The following is a 15866-nucleotide window of genomic DNA, read 5'->3' as shown; positions in this document are numbered from 1 at the left end:
TTAAAGCTTCATTAAATGGGAGCAACGGTTCCTCCACAGAACTTGGTGATTGCAGAACCTCAGTCAGTAGATTGGACTTAAATTCTACTGTAGGTAGAGTCAAATTCAAAAGTTCCGCTGCCTTCCTCATAACCAAGTGATCAGGCTGAAAGTCTTTTGAAGGGGCATCAGACACAGAAGGCAACTCCCACTCGGGAGAAAACTCCAGGCCACTAGCTTCCGCCAGATCCTCGAAACAGTCCTCCTCAAGCTCACCTTCTTCCATTTCAGCTTGAGCCTCTGTATATCACTGCTCCTCCATGAGACGCTGAGCCTCCCTCCTGAACCTTTCTTTCACACGCCACACCGTCTGATCAACCAACGACACCGACGGAGCCGGAACCGACATCGGTATCGAATCCGATGGTACAGTGGGTTGGTCTCGAGGTCGACTCAGAGCAGTCGACGTCGGAATCGGGGTCGACGACCTCGCCGGAGCCGGGTATTGCCACTGCGGTGTCGGAGTGGGCATTATTAAATGGAATGGCATGTACGGCATAAATGGAGCTGGAGGATAGGAGTGAGGAACTCCTAAATTAAAGGCTAGTGGACCCATGGGACCCGAAGGTGCACCAGAGGGGTACCAAGCCCTTGTAAAGACGCCATACATAGCATTCAAAAACGCAGATGGTTCTTGGCCTAGGGCCGGAAAAGGTGGCTGAAGACCCTCAGGCTGGCCTTGAGGTGGTTCCGAATTCGGCTCTTCCATAGGCGCAGAATCCTCACCCACAGGAACTTCTTCCTCATACTCTCAGGCTGGGGGCGGCGCCGGAGATGGAACCGGAGACGGAGCCGGCGACTGAACCTGCGACGGCGAAGCCTCACCTTCAGGACCCAAGTCCTTCTTCAGAGGAATAACCTTCGAACGTACCTTCTTGGGTGACTTCGATCTCGAGTCCGAATCCCTACCGGAGTGACGTCGGACTCATGTCTTCTTTTCTTAGGTTTCTTCTTTGACTTCAAAGCATGATCTGATGATGACTTCGAAGTCGACTCCATCCGAGACCTTGATCTCTACTTTGACCTCGCCCTTCTCGAACGAGACCTCAAAGACTTTCTTTCCTTGTCACCAATCAGCTTTGCCACCAGTAGTTTGGCCTCTCTCGCACGCAGAGCCTTCAGGTTCATCTTCCGACATGAACATCCATCGACATCCTGGTCCGAACTTGGACACCAGATGCAATCTTCGTGTGGGTCCGTGATTGACATCATTTTCCCACATTCTCTGCAAGGCTTGAAACCGGTCTTCTTTGTCGATATTGTGAAGGACACAAAGAAACAGGAAAGTGATGAAAATAGCAACAAAGTTACTAAAAGGCTACAGAGATTCCCCGAAACCGTTAGCGTCGACGACGTGGAAAAAAGGGAACTGATGTCATCACGCCGGCGTGGGCCTATTGTAGTGTCAGTGACGTCAGCGGAGTCGCGTGCGATGCCGTGCCTTTATGACGTCGTCCACGCAAAGCTACAAAAAGAATTTCCGAATGTTGCTGACGCAAGGGGATATTCACAAGGTGAGGAATCCACTGGCAGATGTATCTATCAGAAAGTGATGTATTTGTGTATGTTAACCGTTTAGTATAGGGTGACTCTGCTGCTTCGGCATTCTAGTCGAATGCCCATGGGAAGCTGAGAAATAAGTCCTGATGGCTCATCACCACTTCAGGAACATATTATCTATTTCTTATTTTCTGCGGACTGTTGTAGACCTTAACTTTGTGGATGGAAATGAAGTAAATGTCAAACAGAAATTTTCCAAGAAGCAGTGACACTATTTACTTATCTAAACTGTTGAACACACTTCTGGAATACCGTGTATCTATGTTGTCTTATATATGGATGCATTTTCTTTTCACGTAACACAGTCGGCGTCAAATGCAGTCCGCACACCGATCTATCCACAGAATGAATCTGGATTCAAGCACCTGCCGGGAATAGACAAATGCTCCTACAAAATAGCCGCAAAGTGCATGGGAACCAAGACGTTTCAGCACAGTCCTGGGAACCGAGATTCTCTACTGGGGACAATGTAAATATCCTCGGAGCTGGCCTCACTGACAAACTGTGCAGATGGCTTGATGTCAGACAGAGTAGGTTGGGATTCGCTTCCCTACTCAGTGCTCCGGTGGCTCTGGGACCACCCAGTACTTTAATACCCAGCCTTGCTTTCGACACAATTACCTGGGCAAAACTTCTATCCCAGGTGGAGGAAATCTGCCATCATGTTTAGACGCTGCTTGTATCAAAGATGCGCATTTTCAAAATCATCATCCGGAGTCCCAAAGGAAATACTAAATAACAGAACATGAATTCACAAATCCAAAAAGCCACATTCATTTAGAAGTAACAGCGCGTTTTTGTTGTTTTAGGGGTGTGTGCTTTTGTGGATGTCTGAGTTCGTAAATGCGCATGAGGCACTTAATGGATGAATGCGTGAGTGCATGGTTTCAGCCCTGTCAATTTAAAACAAGCATTGGCAAAGCCACTAGGTCTCGCCTTTGGGACCTTATAAGTGTTTAGCCATGCAACACTTTATGTTGTTGCACCAAGGATATTGTGCTGGATAACTAAACACTTATAAGGTCCCAAAGGCGAGACCTATTGGCTATGCCAATGCTTGTTTTCATGGTCATGCTGTGTGTCATCCAGTCAAAAAGGCCATGAGAGCAAGTCCTACTGGGGTGTATTTGTAGTATGGTAGAACTCGGGTCTATTTTTTCTCACACACTGGTCTATGTGTTAGTGTTCATCCTAGAATCACAAATGTAGAGCTATCCCACAACGTAGCATTAGCTGCTACTCTATTGTGATTCAGGGGAGACAGCACTTTAAAATAAGATGGGGGGGCAGGGGGAAAATCGGGAATATATGGAGCCCAGATGAAATTGATACCGGTCACAGTACATAACATTCTTGTCTGGATCCTGGCAGCTTGTTGATTCAGCGGTCTTGCACTTCACACTAGAGGGAAAACCTCTCACCTTTTACATGCTTATATTAGAACTGGAAGAGCATGGTCAGTGAAGGGGGTATGTCAAGAATTACAAGCATTGAGAAATAATACTAGCCGCTTAATGGTGCAGACGACTGCAGATGTAGCTAAAATCATGGTTTACACTAGGTCGCTTTCAATCTTATTCCTTGACACAAAGTTATGGTCATATAAATATTTAACAGTATGCATTCAGCTAGTTTTTCTTTTTACCATTTCCTTACAGCAGATGTTAAGATTACAAGAATAGAACCCATGCTTAATAAAATGCGATTCGGATTGATATGGTGAACCACAAAAATAAATAAGCCACATCTTCCTGTTAGACTCTTGATATTTTCATGCCTGGCCCATTATCATACGATCTACGCCTCTGAATTGACTATCAATGGATGAAGCATAAAGATGTAAGTGCCCAATAAGGAGAGAAATTCAATGGACTACAAACTTCCATTACCATAACAAAACATGACTTTGTAAAGTGCACACTCACCAGTGGCTATCTGGGCACTGAATAAACAGATGTTTTTTGACAGTCAACTTAATTGTACTCATTTAATTTTAGTGAACGTAGGAGGATAAAAGGTTATGTATGCCCACTGGAAGTCAAACCAGAGACCATAAGGTTAAACAGAAGCCTGGTGTAGATTTATAGTGCTGTGAGCAATGCAACAAGTGATTATCATGTTATCTATATGATTCTACATCTTTATTAAGAAATAGCTTACCAGGATGTACAAAATCTTGCAAGCCGGAACTTGGGAGGAAATTTGGTGGAGGCATGTTAAGATTATGCAACTTGGTTACATCTGGCACTCCAGTAGATAATGGCATAAACCCTTAAAAAAAAAGAAAAAAGGAAGGTGTTTGGGAAGATAAAGCATATTATGCATATTTCCCAACATTCAATTGGTTTCTGGCAGACGAATACTAACCTTTCTACCCATAAAACATATTTTGCTTTCTCATGTTACAATAAGCATCACATAAATCTCTAATTTTAATCTTAAAACTTGACCAGGCTTAAATGTATAGGTTACAGAGCTTGCGTAACTGGAGAATAATCTATGCTTTCTTCCCATGGAGAACCAACTTTGTAGTGCTCACCACACTTTCAAAATCTTCATACCTTGGACCATGCCCGTATCTGGAAAATACTAATAATCCAACTCTGCGATTATATAGTGTTGAAGGCAGGTAAAGGTCCGGAGTAACCAGTGTTTTAAGTAGATAATAAGGTTGTTGGCCTTCCTTTTCCCCAATATTTTTATGGTTGAAAGAGAAGTTCATTGTTACCATCTTCGTTGGAAGTCATTTAGATTTTTTCTGGCTTTAAATGTAAATACCTTGTCAGTGAAGCCTGAATAATTAATCTTTTTGACTAAAAGACCCTCAAAACTATGTATAATATATTTTTGGTCTAATAAAGTATCATAACTTAAAACATTTTGGTACTACAAAAAGCATCAATGAAAAAGTAATTTATCTCTAACAATCTCTATCAAGGGTATATTTATTAACTGTATAAACACAACCATCCCACCCACACAAGGATGTTAAAATAGATCCACAGACATGCAAGATCACAGAACAGTATTAAAATTGAGATAATAGAACTCTCCAATAAAGGAAAAATGCCACATATGCAAACCTAACATTAATTTTCTATTTTGTTTTACCATGCTAACAGAACTGCGTAAGAAAAGAGTTTTACTTACACTGTAAGCATCTGTTCTTGGTATGTAGTGCTGTAGATTCACAAGCTTTGCATAAGTCCTCCATCTAGTCTTGGGCTTGGATGATTACAAGTTGTTTTTCATTCTAAGGCGTTTTCTTTGAGTCACAAGGCTGTAGGACTCCTCCTTTTGGGAATACTGCACATGGTCATCGCAATCTTCAGAATGTTTTGCAGTGGGTAGGTGAGAATGTAAAGAATGCTGTGTTTGCAAGCATTGAGAATGGGCATGCGTTGGTATGAGATAAAGTATATAAACTGCAACCGACACAAGAATTTGGGGAGGAGGGATGGCACTTGTGAATCTACAGCACTAAATGCCAAGAACAGAGGCTTCAAGGTAAATAACAATCTGTTCGAGGCATGTGTGCTGTAGATACACATGCTTTGCATAGACTGTAAAGCAGTCCCTTTCTGTAGGCAGCGGTTAACTTGTGGGAGTTACAGTTATTTGAAAAAGGTTCTTAAGTACGTCCTGATCATCATTGGCGTGCAAATACATCCTTACGATAATGTGTTGTGAAGGTGTGTGGAGTAGACCATGTTGCTGCTTTGCAAATATCAGCAATAGGAATGAGTCCTTAAAAAGCCATAGTAGCTCCAATTTTTCTAATGGAGTGGGCTTTTGGTGTAACAGGTAAAAGTCATTTACATGCATAGATTTAGGAAAGGTTTGCCTTTGTTCCTATTCTGTCCTCAATTTCGATGATTTGAAAGTGACAGTCCTTAATGGGGAAGACAGGTGTTCTTGCGCCACCTGAAATTATCAGTAGGTCTAAGTAGCTTGGTTTGCCTGTTGGAAGAGCTTTGTACTTGAGGTAACACATTTAGAATTTCTACCCAGACTTCACTCAATCCGTACAGAAACAAAGTATGGGATTCTTGGGGGTGAAGCGGAGATTGAGAGACATGGGATTGAAGTATGCAATGCTTGTTCCTGCTCGGCTTCGTGTTGAATACAACGAACGGACGTTCTTCTTTGATCGGCCTGAGAACGTTAGTGACTGGCTTGACACTCTGCCGACGCATCGAGACCGCCAGGAGCATTCGGGGGGCGCAGATGGTGGCCCGTTGGAACAAGAGTGAGGAGTGGTAACCGGCCCGAGCAGTATACAGACCTCACAGCAGTGGTTTGATGACTTTTGTGTTTGTACATACAACTGTATATACCCAGAGGCAGTAGGGGAGACGGGACTCTCCCTCCTTCCGGGGTTCTTTTTCTTCTTGTAGACTAGTTTTATGTCAGGGCGACAGGCACACTGCAAGTTGGGGTGGCTATTTAGTCTAACGCAGGGGTGCAGGGTGGGGGGGTGTGTTCAGGGGATTTCTTCGGGGGTGGGGTGGGGACTTTGTTTGGTTCCTTTTTGTTTAGAGGCAATACATTGTTGTGTATTCTGACTTTGGTGACCTGTTCGCTGTGGGGTGGAGCCTGCCCTCATTTTTGGGACGGGGGGGTAGGGGGTTGAGGGTACTATGTTGGAATGTTAACGGTTTGGGGGACAGGATAAAACGAGGGGTAGTATTACAGCTTTTGAGACGTCTTTCCCCTGATGTAGTATTACTGCAGGAAACGCACTTGATAGGAAACACGTGCCATGCAATGAATCAGCGAGGTTATCGTTTAGTTGCACATTCGGGATTCACTACTGGATCTAGGGGGGCGGGTATCCTAGTCAGGAGTTTCCTTCCCCTGGAATTAGATGATACGATTCTGGACGACAGGGGTCGCTATGCCGCCATCACGGGCAGGTGGGAGGGGAAGACGATTTCCTTACTCTCTGTGTATGTTCCGCCAGGCTTGCAAACAATGACTTTTGCTGATTTGGGGAGAATAGTGTTGGGACTCCCCGAGGGCATTTTAGTTAAAGGTGGAGATTTCAACTCTGTTGTTTGTGGTAGGGAGGACCACAGCCCTCCTAGGGATCTTGCGAGATCGCAGTCTTAGTTGGGTAACTTCTTGGAGACACTGGGTCTGGTGGATTGCTGGAGAATGATGCACCCTGGGCAGGCACAATACACTTTTCACTCAGGTGCACATGGTAGCCTTGCTAGGATTGATTATGTCCTTATGCCAGCAGTGCAGGCTGTCTCGGTGAGGGAGATAAGGCACTTGGCCAGGGGTATTTCGGACCACTCCCCACTGTGGCTCTCTATTGATATACAGCTGGGGGCGGAAGGTCGAGTGGCCCCGATTAATCCCTGGCATCTTCGTAAACCTAAGACCCGGGCGGGCTTGGTCAAGTCTATAGATCAGTATTTCTGCGAAAATGTGGGGTCGGTATCCTCCTCAATCTCACTGTGGGAAGCCTTCAAGACGGTAATCCGTGGTCAAGCTCTGTCATTGATTGCTTGTGCAAAGAAAAGAAAGAATGAGGAGGTAATACAGCTGGAGGCTGAAATAATTGAACTGGAGGGAGAATTGGAATCTAGTATCACACATGACAAGTTGCACGCTCTCAACCTCAAACAGCTTGACTATAGAGCCTTGGTTACTGATGCGGCTAAAGCCATGAGTCGTGAGCAGCAGGGACGGCTGTATGATGTTGGAGATAAAGCGGGGAAGCTGATTGCCTGGTTGGACAGAAAGGAAAGATTGAGTCGCGTGGTTCCTGTGATTGAGAGAGCGGATGGAGTGCGAGTTGTGGACCCTGTGGAGATAGTGGAAAGTTTCGCACACCACTTTCAAAAAGGTATATGCGCCAGTCTCAGACAGACCGGAGGAGGACTCGCATTTGTTGCTGCGAGATATCGCGCTGCCTTGTTTATCCGATTCTGACAGGGAACTGATGGATGCAGAGTTTTCCGACGATGAAGTAGCACTTGCTATCCGCTCCACCTGCTCCGGAAAAGCTATGGGCCCGAATGGTATCCCCATTGAACTCTACAAGCTACGTCCAGACAAAATGGCGCCCTATCTCCGTGAGATGTTTCTGAAGTCGCGAGACGTTGGGTCCCTTCCCCGTGATCAGAGACTTGCATCCATTGTTGTGATCCATAAAGAAGGGAAACCCCGGGACCAATGTACGTCTCACAGACCGATATCACTTTTAAATGCAGAGCCTAAAATTTTGGCAAAACTGCTGGCAAACCGGCTAATAAAGGTGATCAGCGATTTGATATATTCGGATCAGTCTGGGTTTATTCCACGCTGCAATACCGCACTGAATCTGCATCGTCTTCATGGCGTCCTGGTGAGAGCAGAGTTGCTGCGTGAACCGGCCATCTTGGTCTCCTTGGATGCCACGATGGCATCCAAGGAACCAGGCGAGGTCGCCCCCACACACCCCTGCTACTGCCTCGTTTTTGCCATCTTTTGCATTTGTTTTTTCCTCCATTTGTGCCTTCGTTTTTTCATCATTTTCCCCGGACGACCCAGCCGCCGCTAAGCCGCCCTCTGACCTCCTTTCCCACCGCTGCCTCCCTGCGGCCCCGCCCCCCTCCTGCCCATTCGCTGCCCCGCTCCCGCCACCCAACTGCTCCTCCCTCCCGGCTCCTTCTTATGACGCCCATGCATACGCGCAGCGGGCGCGCCGATTGTGCGCCAAAGGCAAGCCCGTCTGCTCCTGGACCGCGCCCAGCGCCAGGACCCCGACGATGCCTGCCCACACGACGGACCTACGACGCCGCCACCCTCATCGCACTCAAACCCGACCGAACAAGAGCCTGCCACCGAGCCACCCCGAGGCGCACCCACGGACCCTTCACCTGCCAAGCCTGCAAGTTCACCGGCATCCGGACCTGCACCACAGCCACCAAGCAGAGCACCAACAACAGCCACCTCAAGTGCATCCTGCTCAACACCCGCTCCATACACAGACACGCCATCGAACTTTGGAACCTGCTCGACACTACCTCACCAGACGTCGCCTTCCTCACAGAAACCTGGATGAACGCCTCCTCCGCATCCGACATAGCCATCGCCATCCCAGACGGATACAAAATCACCTGGAGAGAGACCGCGTCAACAAGATTGGAGGAGGCATCGCCATCGTACACAAGAACACCATCCGCATCACGACCGACTCCAAAGACACCTTTGTCGCCACCGAGCACCTCCACTTCCAGATACACACCGACCCAAAGACGACCCTCAGAGGCACCCTCGTCTACAGACCCCCGGGACCACGTACACAATTCAGCAAAGACATTACGGACTTCATCAGCCCGCACGCCCTCCGCTCCGCTGACTACATCCTCTTAGGGGACCTCAACTTCCACCTGGAGAACAACAAGGACCACAACACCCCCGCCCTGCTGGACAACCTCGCAAACCTCGGACTCAAGCAACTGGTCAACACCCCCACCCACTACGCCGGCCACACGCTTGATCCAGTCTTCTCATCCAGCAAGCACATCACCTTCAGCCACTCCACAGGACTTCACTGGACCGACCACAGCTGCGTCCACTTCAGCTTCAGAAGAACCACGACCCACCACCACCACTACCCACAACAGGTTCCTCACAGGAGCTGGAGCAAGATCACAACCGAGCAGCTCACCACCTCTCTCAGTCAGAACCCACCCGCCAGCACAGCGGACCCCATCGAAGCAGCACGCAACTTCACGAAATGGCTGACTGACTGCGCCGACGACCTCGCACCACTAAAGAAACCTACCAGCAGACCCAGAAGCAAGAAAGCCTCCTGGTTCACCGACGAACTCAAGGACTCCAAGAAAAACTGCCGCACCCTCGAGAAAGCCTGGCTCCTCGACCAGACCACAGACAACATGACCGCCCTCAAACATGCTACCCGCAAGCACCACCAGCTTATCCGCACTACCAAGAAGAAATCACTGAAGGAACGACTGGACAACAACGCCCACGACAGCAAGGAACTCTTCAGCATCGTCAAGGAGTTCTGCAACCCCAGCACCGGCAACGACATCACTCCTTCACAAGACCTCTGAGACTCTCTCGCCTCGTTCTTCCACCGCAAGATCGCCGACATCCACAACAGCTTCAGCGCACCATCAACGCACCCAACCGTCGAACCAACGCCCCCCACCGCCACCCTCCGCACCTGGACCACGGTGACCACCGAAGACACAGCCCGCACGATGAACACCATCCACTCCGGATCTCCGACCGACCCCTCCCCCCACCACGTCTTCAACAAGGCCGACTCCATCATTGCACCCCAACTACGGGACGTCATCAACACCTCCTTCAACACAGCCACCTTCCCTGAGAGCTGGAAGCATGCTGAGCTCAACGCCCTACTGAAGAAACCAACAGCTGACCCCACCAACCTCAAGAACTTCCGCCCCATCTCACTCCTCCCTTTTCCTGCCAAAGTCATCGAGAAGACCGTCAACAGACAGCTTGCAGCCTTGAGACGAACGAATCCCTCGACCCTTCGCAGTCTGGTTTTCGAGCCAACCACAGTACCGAGACCGCCCTCATTGCAGCCACCGACGACATTAGAACCCTACTCGACAACGGGGAAACAGCGGCCCTCATCCTCCTGGACCTCTCTGCAGCGTTCGACACCGTCAACCACCGTACCCTAGTTCAACGCCTCAGCAACGACGGGGGCATCGCGTTACCGGACATCAAGCGCTATTACTGGGCATCTCAATTGTGCGTAATCAATCATGCCATGTATGGCCCCATGCCAAATCCCGCGTTTGAAATGGATAAGTGGCAGTTACCAGGTGAAAACTGCAACAGGGCGTTATACTCTAATCGGTCGGTGGGAAGCTACTGGGACCCACTAGGATTGCGGTACGAGTGTGGCATAGTGCGAACGCAGCAATGGGGTGGTCGGATACATTGACTCGGGCGACCCCGCTCTACGTCGCTGAAAGATTGGGTAGCTTGTGGAAAACGAAGGGCTTCGAGAAGTGGGATCACATAGGTATTAGTAGGGTCGGAGATCTTTGGATCAAGGACAGGATTAAGACCTTTGAGGAGCTGCAGTTGGAATATGCGCTTAGTGACAAGGAGCTTTTCCGCTATATGCAGATCCGTCATGTGCTTTGTTTGGTTTTCCCGGCCGGGGCCACGATTCCGGAATCCTCTCCTCTCGAAGATCGAGTGCTGGACGGACATGTTCCGGACAGCACCATTTCTTGGATATACAAAAAACTAATTAACGACGAACGGATTTACTTCTGCAGCTCCGGGAGGCTTGGACCAGCGATGGACTGGAATTGGATGATGAGGATTGGCAGGCTGCGATATCCTCTCCTAAAGAGGTGGCGATCCCGGCCCGTCACCGGCTGGTGCAATTAAAGATCCTACACCGGATTTATATAACGGGTCCCCGTCTACTCCGTATGGGTTATTCTGTGGATGGATTGTGTAAGCGTGGGTGTGGTTCGATGGGTACTTTTCTCCATATCATATGGGAATGCCCGGAGGTGGTTGTGTTCTGGAACCGTGTGCATGCAGTTATGGAAGAGGTAACGGGAGTTTCGTTGTTACCTGAAGCCCGACGCCGTCTGCTGAACGTAAGGGAACCGAATGATTATAATGTGGTACAGACTCAATGGGCTACCCTTGGGAATATGGTAGCTAAAAGAGACATAGACCGTGGGTGGTCTTTGGGACCCCCACAATTGTGCTTAGCGTGGAAAGAAAACATGGACTGGTGCATGTTCAGGGACAAAACGGTGTATGTTGCTCGCGGTAGACCAAGGAAATGGGGTAAAATATGGGACCAATGGAATTCATACCGGGGGGAGGTGTGTACTCCTCCTTTTGTCCCCATAGCCGAGCATTCCTTGTACTGTTTAGATCCTGGTTGACCCTGTAGTCTACTTCCTCCCTGCCCCCCCCACACTTTTTTCATTTATTATTGAAGCGTACATTGTTTCACGGCGTGGTTTCTTCCCCCCCTGGAGCAGGCACCTACCGACATTGCTTATTTTGCCTCGTTAGTCTTGGTTTATTTATTGTATTAGAATTAAATGTAAAACCTTAACTTCATCCTGTGCGAATATCCTATGATTCATACGAACTGTATGCTGAGTCGCTGCCGGACCCCTCGGTTGTCGGCTGAAGAGCTGTGTTTTTACAATACCATGTTTCTGTCTAATTTTAGTGACGGCCGGCCCCTGTGGTTGTAGGTCCACGCTTGTACTGTTGCTGAAATGAACAATAAAGGTTTAAAAAAAAAAAAAAACAGTACAACATCCAGTCTGTCAGAGCAGTAGAGTATTAAGATCAACCACCATACTTCAAGATCTCTGCCAGGCAGTAGGACTCTATTCCTTCACCAGGGCCACCATTCCAGCAGTTCCATTGGGGTCACTGAAACTATGCTGAGTGGCTGTCATGTTGAATGCACCCACTCAGCTACGTTTTTGTTCTTCAAGAACAAACTCACAAAGCAGGAGCTTGTTATTGAAAAACACAAATAAAATGTCCGAATATGCTGGTAGTTTTCTCCCCGGATGTGGAGATCATTTCTTTGGTTTCCTGTTTGAGACAGTGAGGATTTCACTGGAGGTCACAAATATGAAAAAAGTATGCCTGAACATCTGCGCTATTAGAGCGAACGATCTTAGGAACTTTGAACAACAGGCTAATACTAGACAGGCTTCTGGTGAGACATCCCTCAGTGGAGCAAGCGTAAGCTTCACCTTTGGAAACATGGCCATTCAGCCTTCTCTAAATAAAAGAGGGGTAACAGAGTTTAGCAGACGGAATATCCACCATTATGTTTGACAGAGTATCCCATCCACCAAACTCTAAAGGAGGCTTTTTATTTTTTTATTGCTCATAATGTATTACATCTGAATTAACAAAACTGCAACAAATGAGAAAAAACATTTGGACACTTCTGAATATCAATAGATGACCCCCAGATCTATGAAGAGGCATCACAATATACATTAAACTACAAACTTTTTGCTCCTATTGAAAAAAAGATTTTCATTCATATTAAAACTGAAGGTAGGTCATATTTATGAAAAAGGAGAGTTCCACCTTTCTCAATACGATATCCCAAAGGAAAAAACAACATCTTCTGATACTTTGTTGTAGAAAATCAGTATGTCTGGGAGGATCCTAAGCGCTCCGATTTTTATAGACTGTTAAAGCAGTTACAGAAAAATTAAGGTAGGTAACCTTTCCACTACGATTACAAGATTTACATGAAGTCCTTCTTTTCTAATATCACAAATAGATAAAATGTATGGGTCAAACTCATTTTAATTTTACAGTTTTCCATGGTACAACTGTAATCAAAGACATTAGCGTGCTTTACGATGAACAGGGTGTAGGAACCTGGCTTTATACATAGTGGACCAAAAAGAGGTACACTGTTTTAAGAGTTTAAGCAAACTCTAGAGGAATTACAGAGCCACAATGACATCCCAAATGCTCTCTTTTGTAGTATTGTGGACAAGCAGTTAGGCATATCAGAGAGTAGTGCTAAGCCTTTATCACACACACAAAGGCAGTAAAGCGAGACACACTCAAAGAAATAGGACACCAATTTATAAAAATAACAAGTACTTTTATAAAAACTTTAGATACCAAGATTATTTTCGCGTTATGAATTTTTACAGTTTTCAGAAACGAAAACTTAGTGCAGTTTCTGTTCTGTAGGACTTAAGGGGAGTATGGGTCTAGGTGCAAGGCCACACCAACAGGTCACCTAGGGTGGCTCTGGGGTGTCGGGTGTCCCATTCACATCAATGGGAGAACGGTCTGGTCTGAAAGAGGCCGCAAGCAAGGTCTGGAGTACCAGTCTAAGGGGAAACCACAGACTGGTTCGACCACTGAGATCCTCGGGCATACAGGGACACCTTTGGTCCACTTCTCGGTCTGTGAGACTTGGTTGCAGTGGTGTCTTTTGGGGTCGGATTCCAGTGCAGGAGTTTCTCGCGATTGGAGGGGGTCTGCAGAAAGAGGCGGCAGGCAGCGACTAGAAGTCCAGTCTGGAAAACCCAAGCATGGACTTGGTTCTGGTTTGTCTGGGAACCCTGTTGGGACTGTGACCTCCCTTGGACTGGCTCGGGAGCGCAAGTGCTCACGTGCTTTGAGGCGCCAGGAGGTGGCGGTCTCAGACTTAAGCTTTGTCTTGGTTTCTGCTACAGAGGGGCAAATAGGACAGCTGGGCCACTCTCAAAGTAGGTCTCACTGTCCCCGAATTCCCTCAATGTGCAAATCAGTCTTCCTCTGCAAAGGTGTCCAGTCTGCGCACAAGCCATGGCTGCTGCAAGGGCTCCAGTACCCCAGGGATTGGTACTGTGCAGCTCCGGTCAGTCTTGGTGTCCCCACACTTGAGGGATGACGGATCTTTCCTGTGGGAGCACTGCTACCTCTTCCTGGGCGGTTGATATGTTGGTAGACTCCGTAGATGGGAGGGCGATGTACAGCGTCTTGCTTCTTTGGGGCCTGCAGCTACGGAGGAGTAGCTCTTCTACTCTAAGAGAGTTCCTTTGACAATTTGCGAAGCACTAACAGCCCTCATGGTTTCTTGAGGTCTGCACAGCGGCAGGATAAATCAGTTGCTCTAACAAGGTCGGGTGCAGCAGACAGGTCAGCAGAGTTGGAGCCAAGTCACTTGTGCTCCTCGGGTTTGCAGTCTTCTTCCACTCCTTTTATATCCAAAGAAATCTGAAGATGTGGTATCTGGGGCTCCCCAAAATACTCAATTTAGGAGTTTTAAGGGGAGTGAGAGGTAGTAGCCAATGGGCTACTTACCCTTGGGTTCGCTACGCCGCCATATGACCATTTCAAAAGGGAAGTGGGACTAACCCTGTCCCAGAGTTCCTAAGTGTGCCAAAACAAATATGGCCACTTCTAAAAAGTAAGTCACATCAGGTTAGGCCACCTTAGGGGTGGTACTAGCAAGGTGGTGGGCACGCCTGCCTGATTAGCTAATTGTTCTGCCTGTCCAGCTGCCAAAGGGCTCTGGACAAGGGGGTGGGGGGTTTCCTTCTCCCGTGAGGAAAGCCAGATTTTACATTTCCAAGGTGGCAACTTCCTGGCTTGCTGGCCTGGAAGTTTAATCAGCAAGTCATCCTGTGGGAGGTGGTGTAACACCCTGTTCCTGGGCAGGCTTTATTCCCGACCAACTGAGAGCAGAAGGCTTGCACCCTAGGAGTAAGAAACTTGTCTCATGTGGCAGGCTTGCAGAAACTAGTCAACCAACACACCAGGGGCTGAAGGTTTTTTAGTAGGCACCTCTAAGGTGCTCTCTGGGTGAATGTATTAACAAATTCGACACTGGAATCAGTATGGGTTTATTAATATGTTTCAGTGAAGCCATGATGTAGCTGGGGAACTCAATTTGACCAGTGCCCATACATACCTTAAGATGACAACCCTGCTCACTTGCAATGCCTTGCAGTTGAACTAGACATCACAGAGCCACATCTGCTCATGCAAGTATGTCCTCACATAAAATATAATGCACACTGCCTTAGGTCTCAAAGGCCTGCTGTAGGTGTGACTTGCATATATTGGATCCAGTGACTTTGGCATGACCCAGAGGAGTGAGTGATATCATGTTTTCACTTTTGGTTTACACCATGTCACACAGCCTGCAATGTCAGTCTGTGTGAAATTTGTATGTGGGTTTCTTAGGGTGCAATAAGATATTCTGCAGCCCTTAGGGACACTGTTTAGTACCCCTGCCCTAGATATCTGTGGTAGCATTTACCTTACCTATGACTTACAAGGGTCCTTAGCCAATTGTAGCATAATTAGACCTTACTTTGTTTTAGGGAAGAAGCACTGGCACGGAGGTCTGGTTAGCAGGCTTAAGTGCATTGTCAAGAGTTGAAAATCAGCATCCAGTAGCTAAAAAGGACAAAAAGTAGTGGGAGCAGTAACTGCAACAAAGGCTCAATTCTCTACTCTGGGCATAAAGGTTACTTACCATTAATGACAATTCACCAGGGTTGATATCTTTCATGGATTCAAATGCTTGAATCATCCATCTTCAAGACTGCCTCTTAACCTACTCCTTAGGTTAGAGGCAGTGGGAGTGCAGGACACAACTCTGTCCTGGTGTAACTCCTTCCACCAAGATTGTGTCTTCCAAATCCAGACCTATCAGCATTGTTCTAAGCTGCACCACTACCTTCTGGGGTCCCTCGGAGCTCCACTCTTAGACCAACACTCTTTAACTTATCTGTAAG

The 15866-nt window shown here is 47.5% G+C and overlaps 1 protein-coding gene across 1 annotated transcript in view; it reads right to left on the bottom strand.

Annotated features, from left to right (window-relative positions):
* The window catches only part of GORASP2 (golgi reassembly stacking protein 2), a 162742-nt gene that overhangs the window by 26582 nt on the left and 120294 nt on the right, over window positions 1-15866 (bottom strand). The window contains exon 10 of the mRNA XM_086956109.1: window positions 3760-3870. Within this exon, the coding sequence (XP_086812235.1) occupies window positions 3760-3870 (111 nt within the window). The remainder of the gene's footprint in view (window positions 1-3759; window positions 3871-15866) is intronic.

Source organism: Lissotriton vulgaris, chromosome 2_1 (genome assembly GCF_964263255.1).
Source record: "Lissotriton vulgaris chromosome 2_1, aLisVul1.2, whole genome shotgun sequence".
In the NCBI taxonomy this organism is placed as follows: Eukaryota; Metazoa; Chordata; class Amphibia; order Caudata; family Salamandridae; genus Lissotriton; species Lissotriton vulgaris.
Note: the sequence above shows the minus strand (reverse complement) of the source record. Positions and strands in the feature narration are given on the sequence as shown.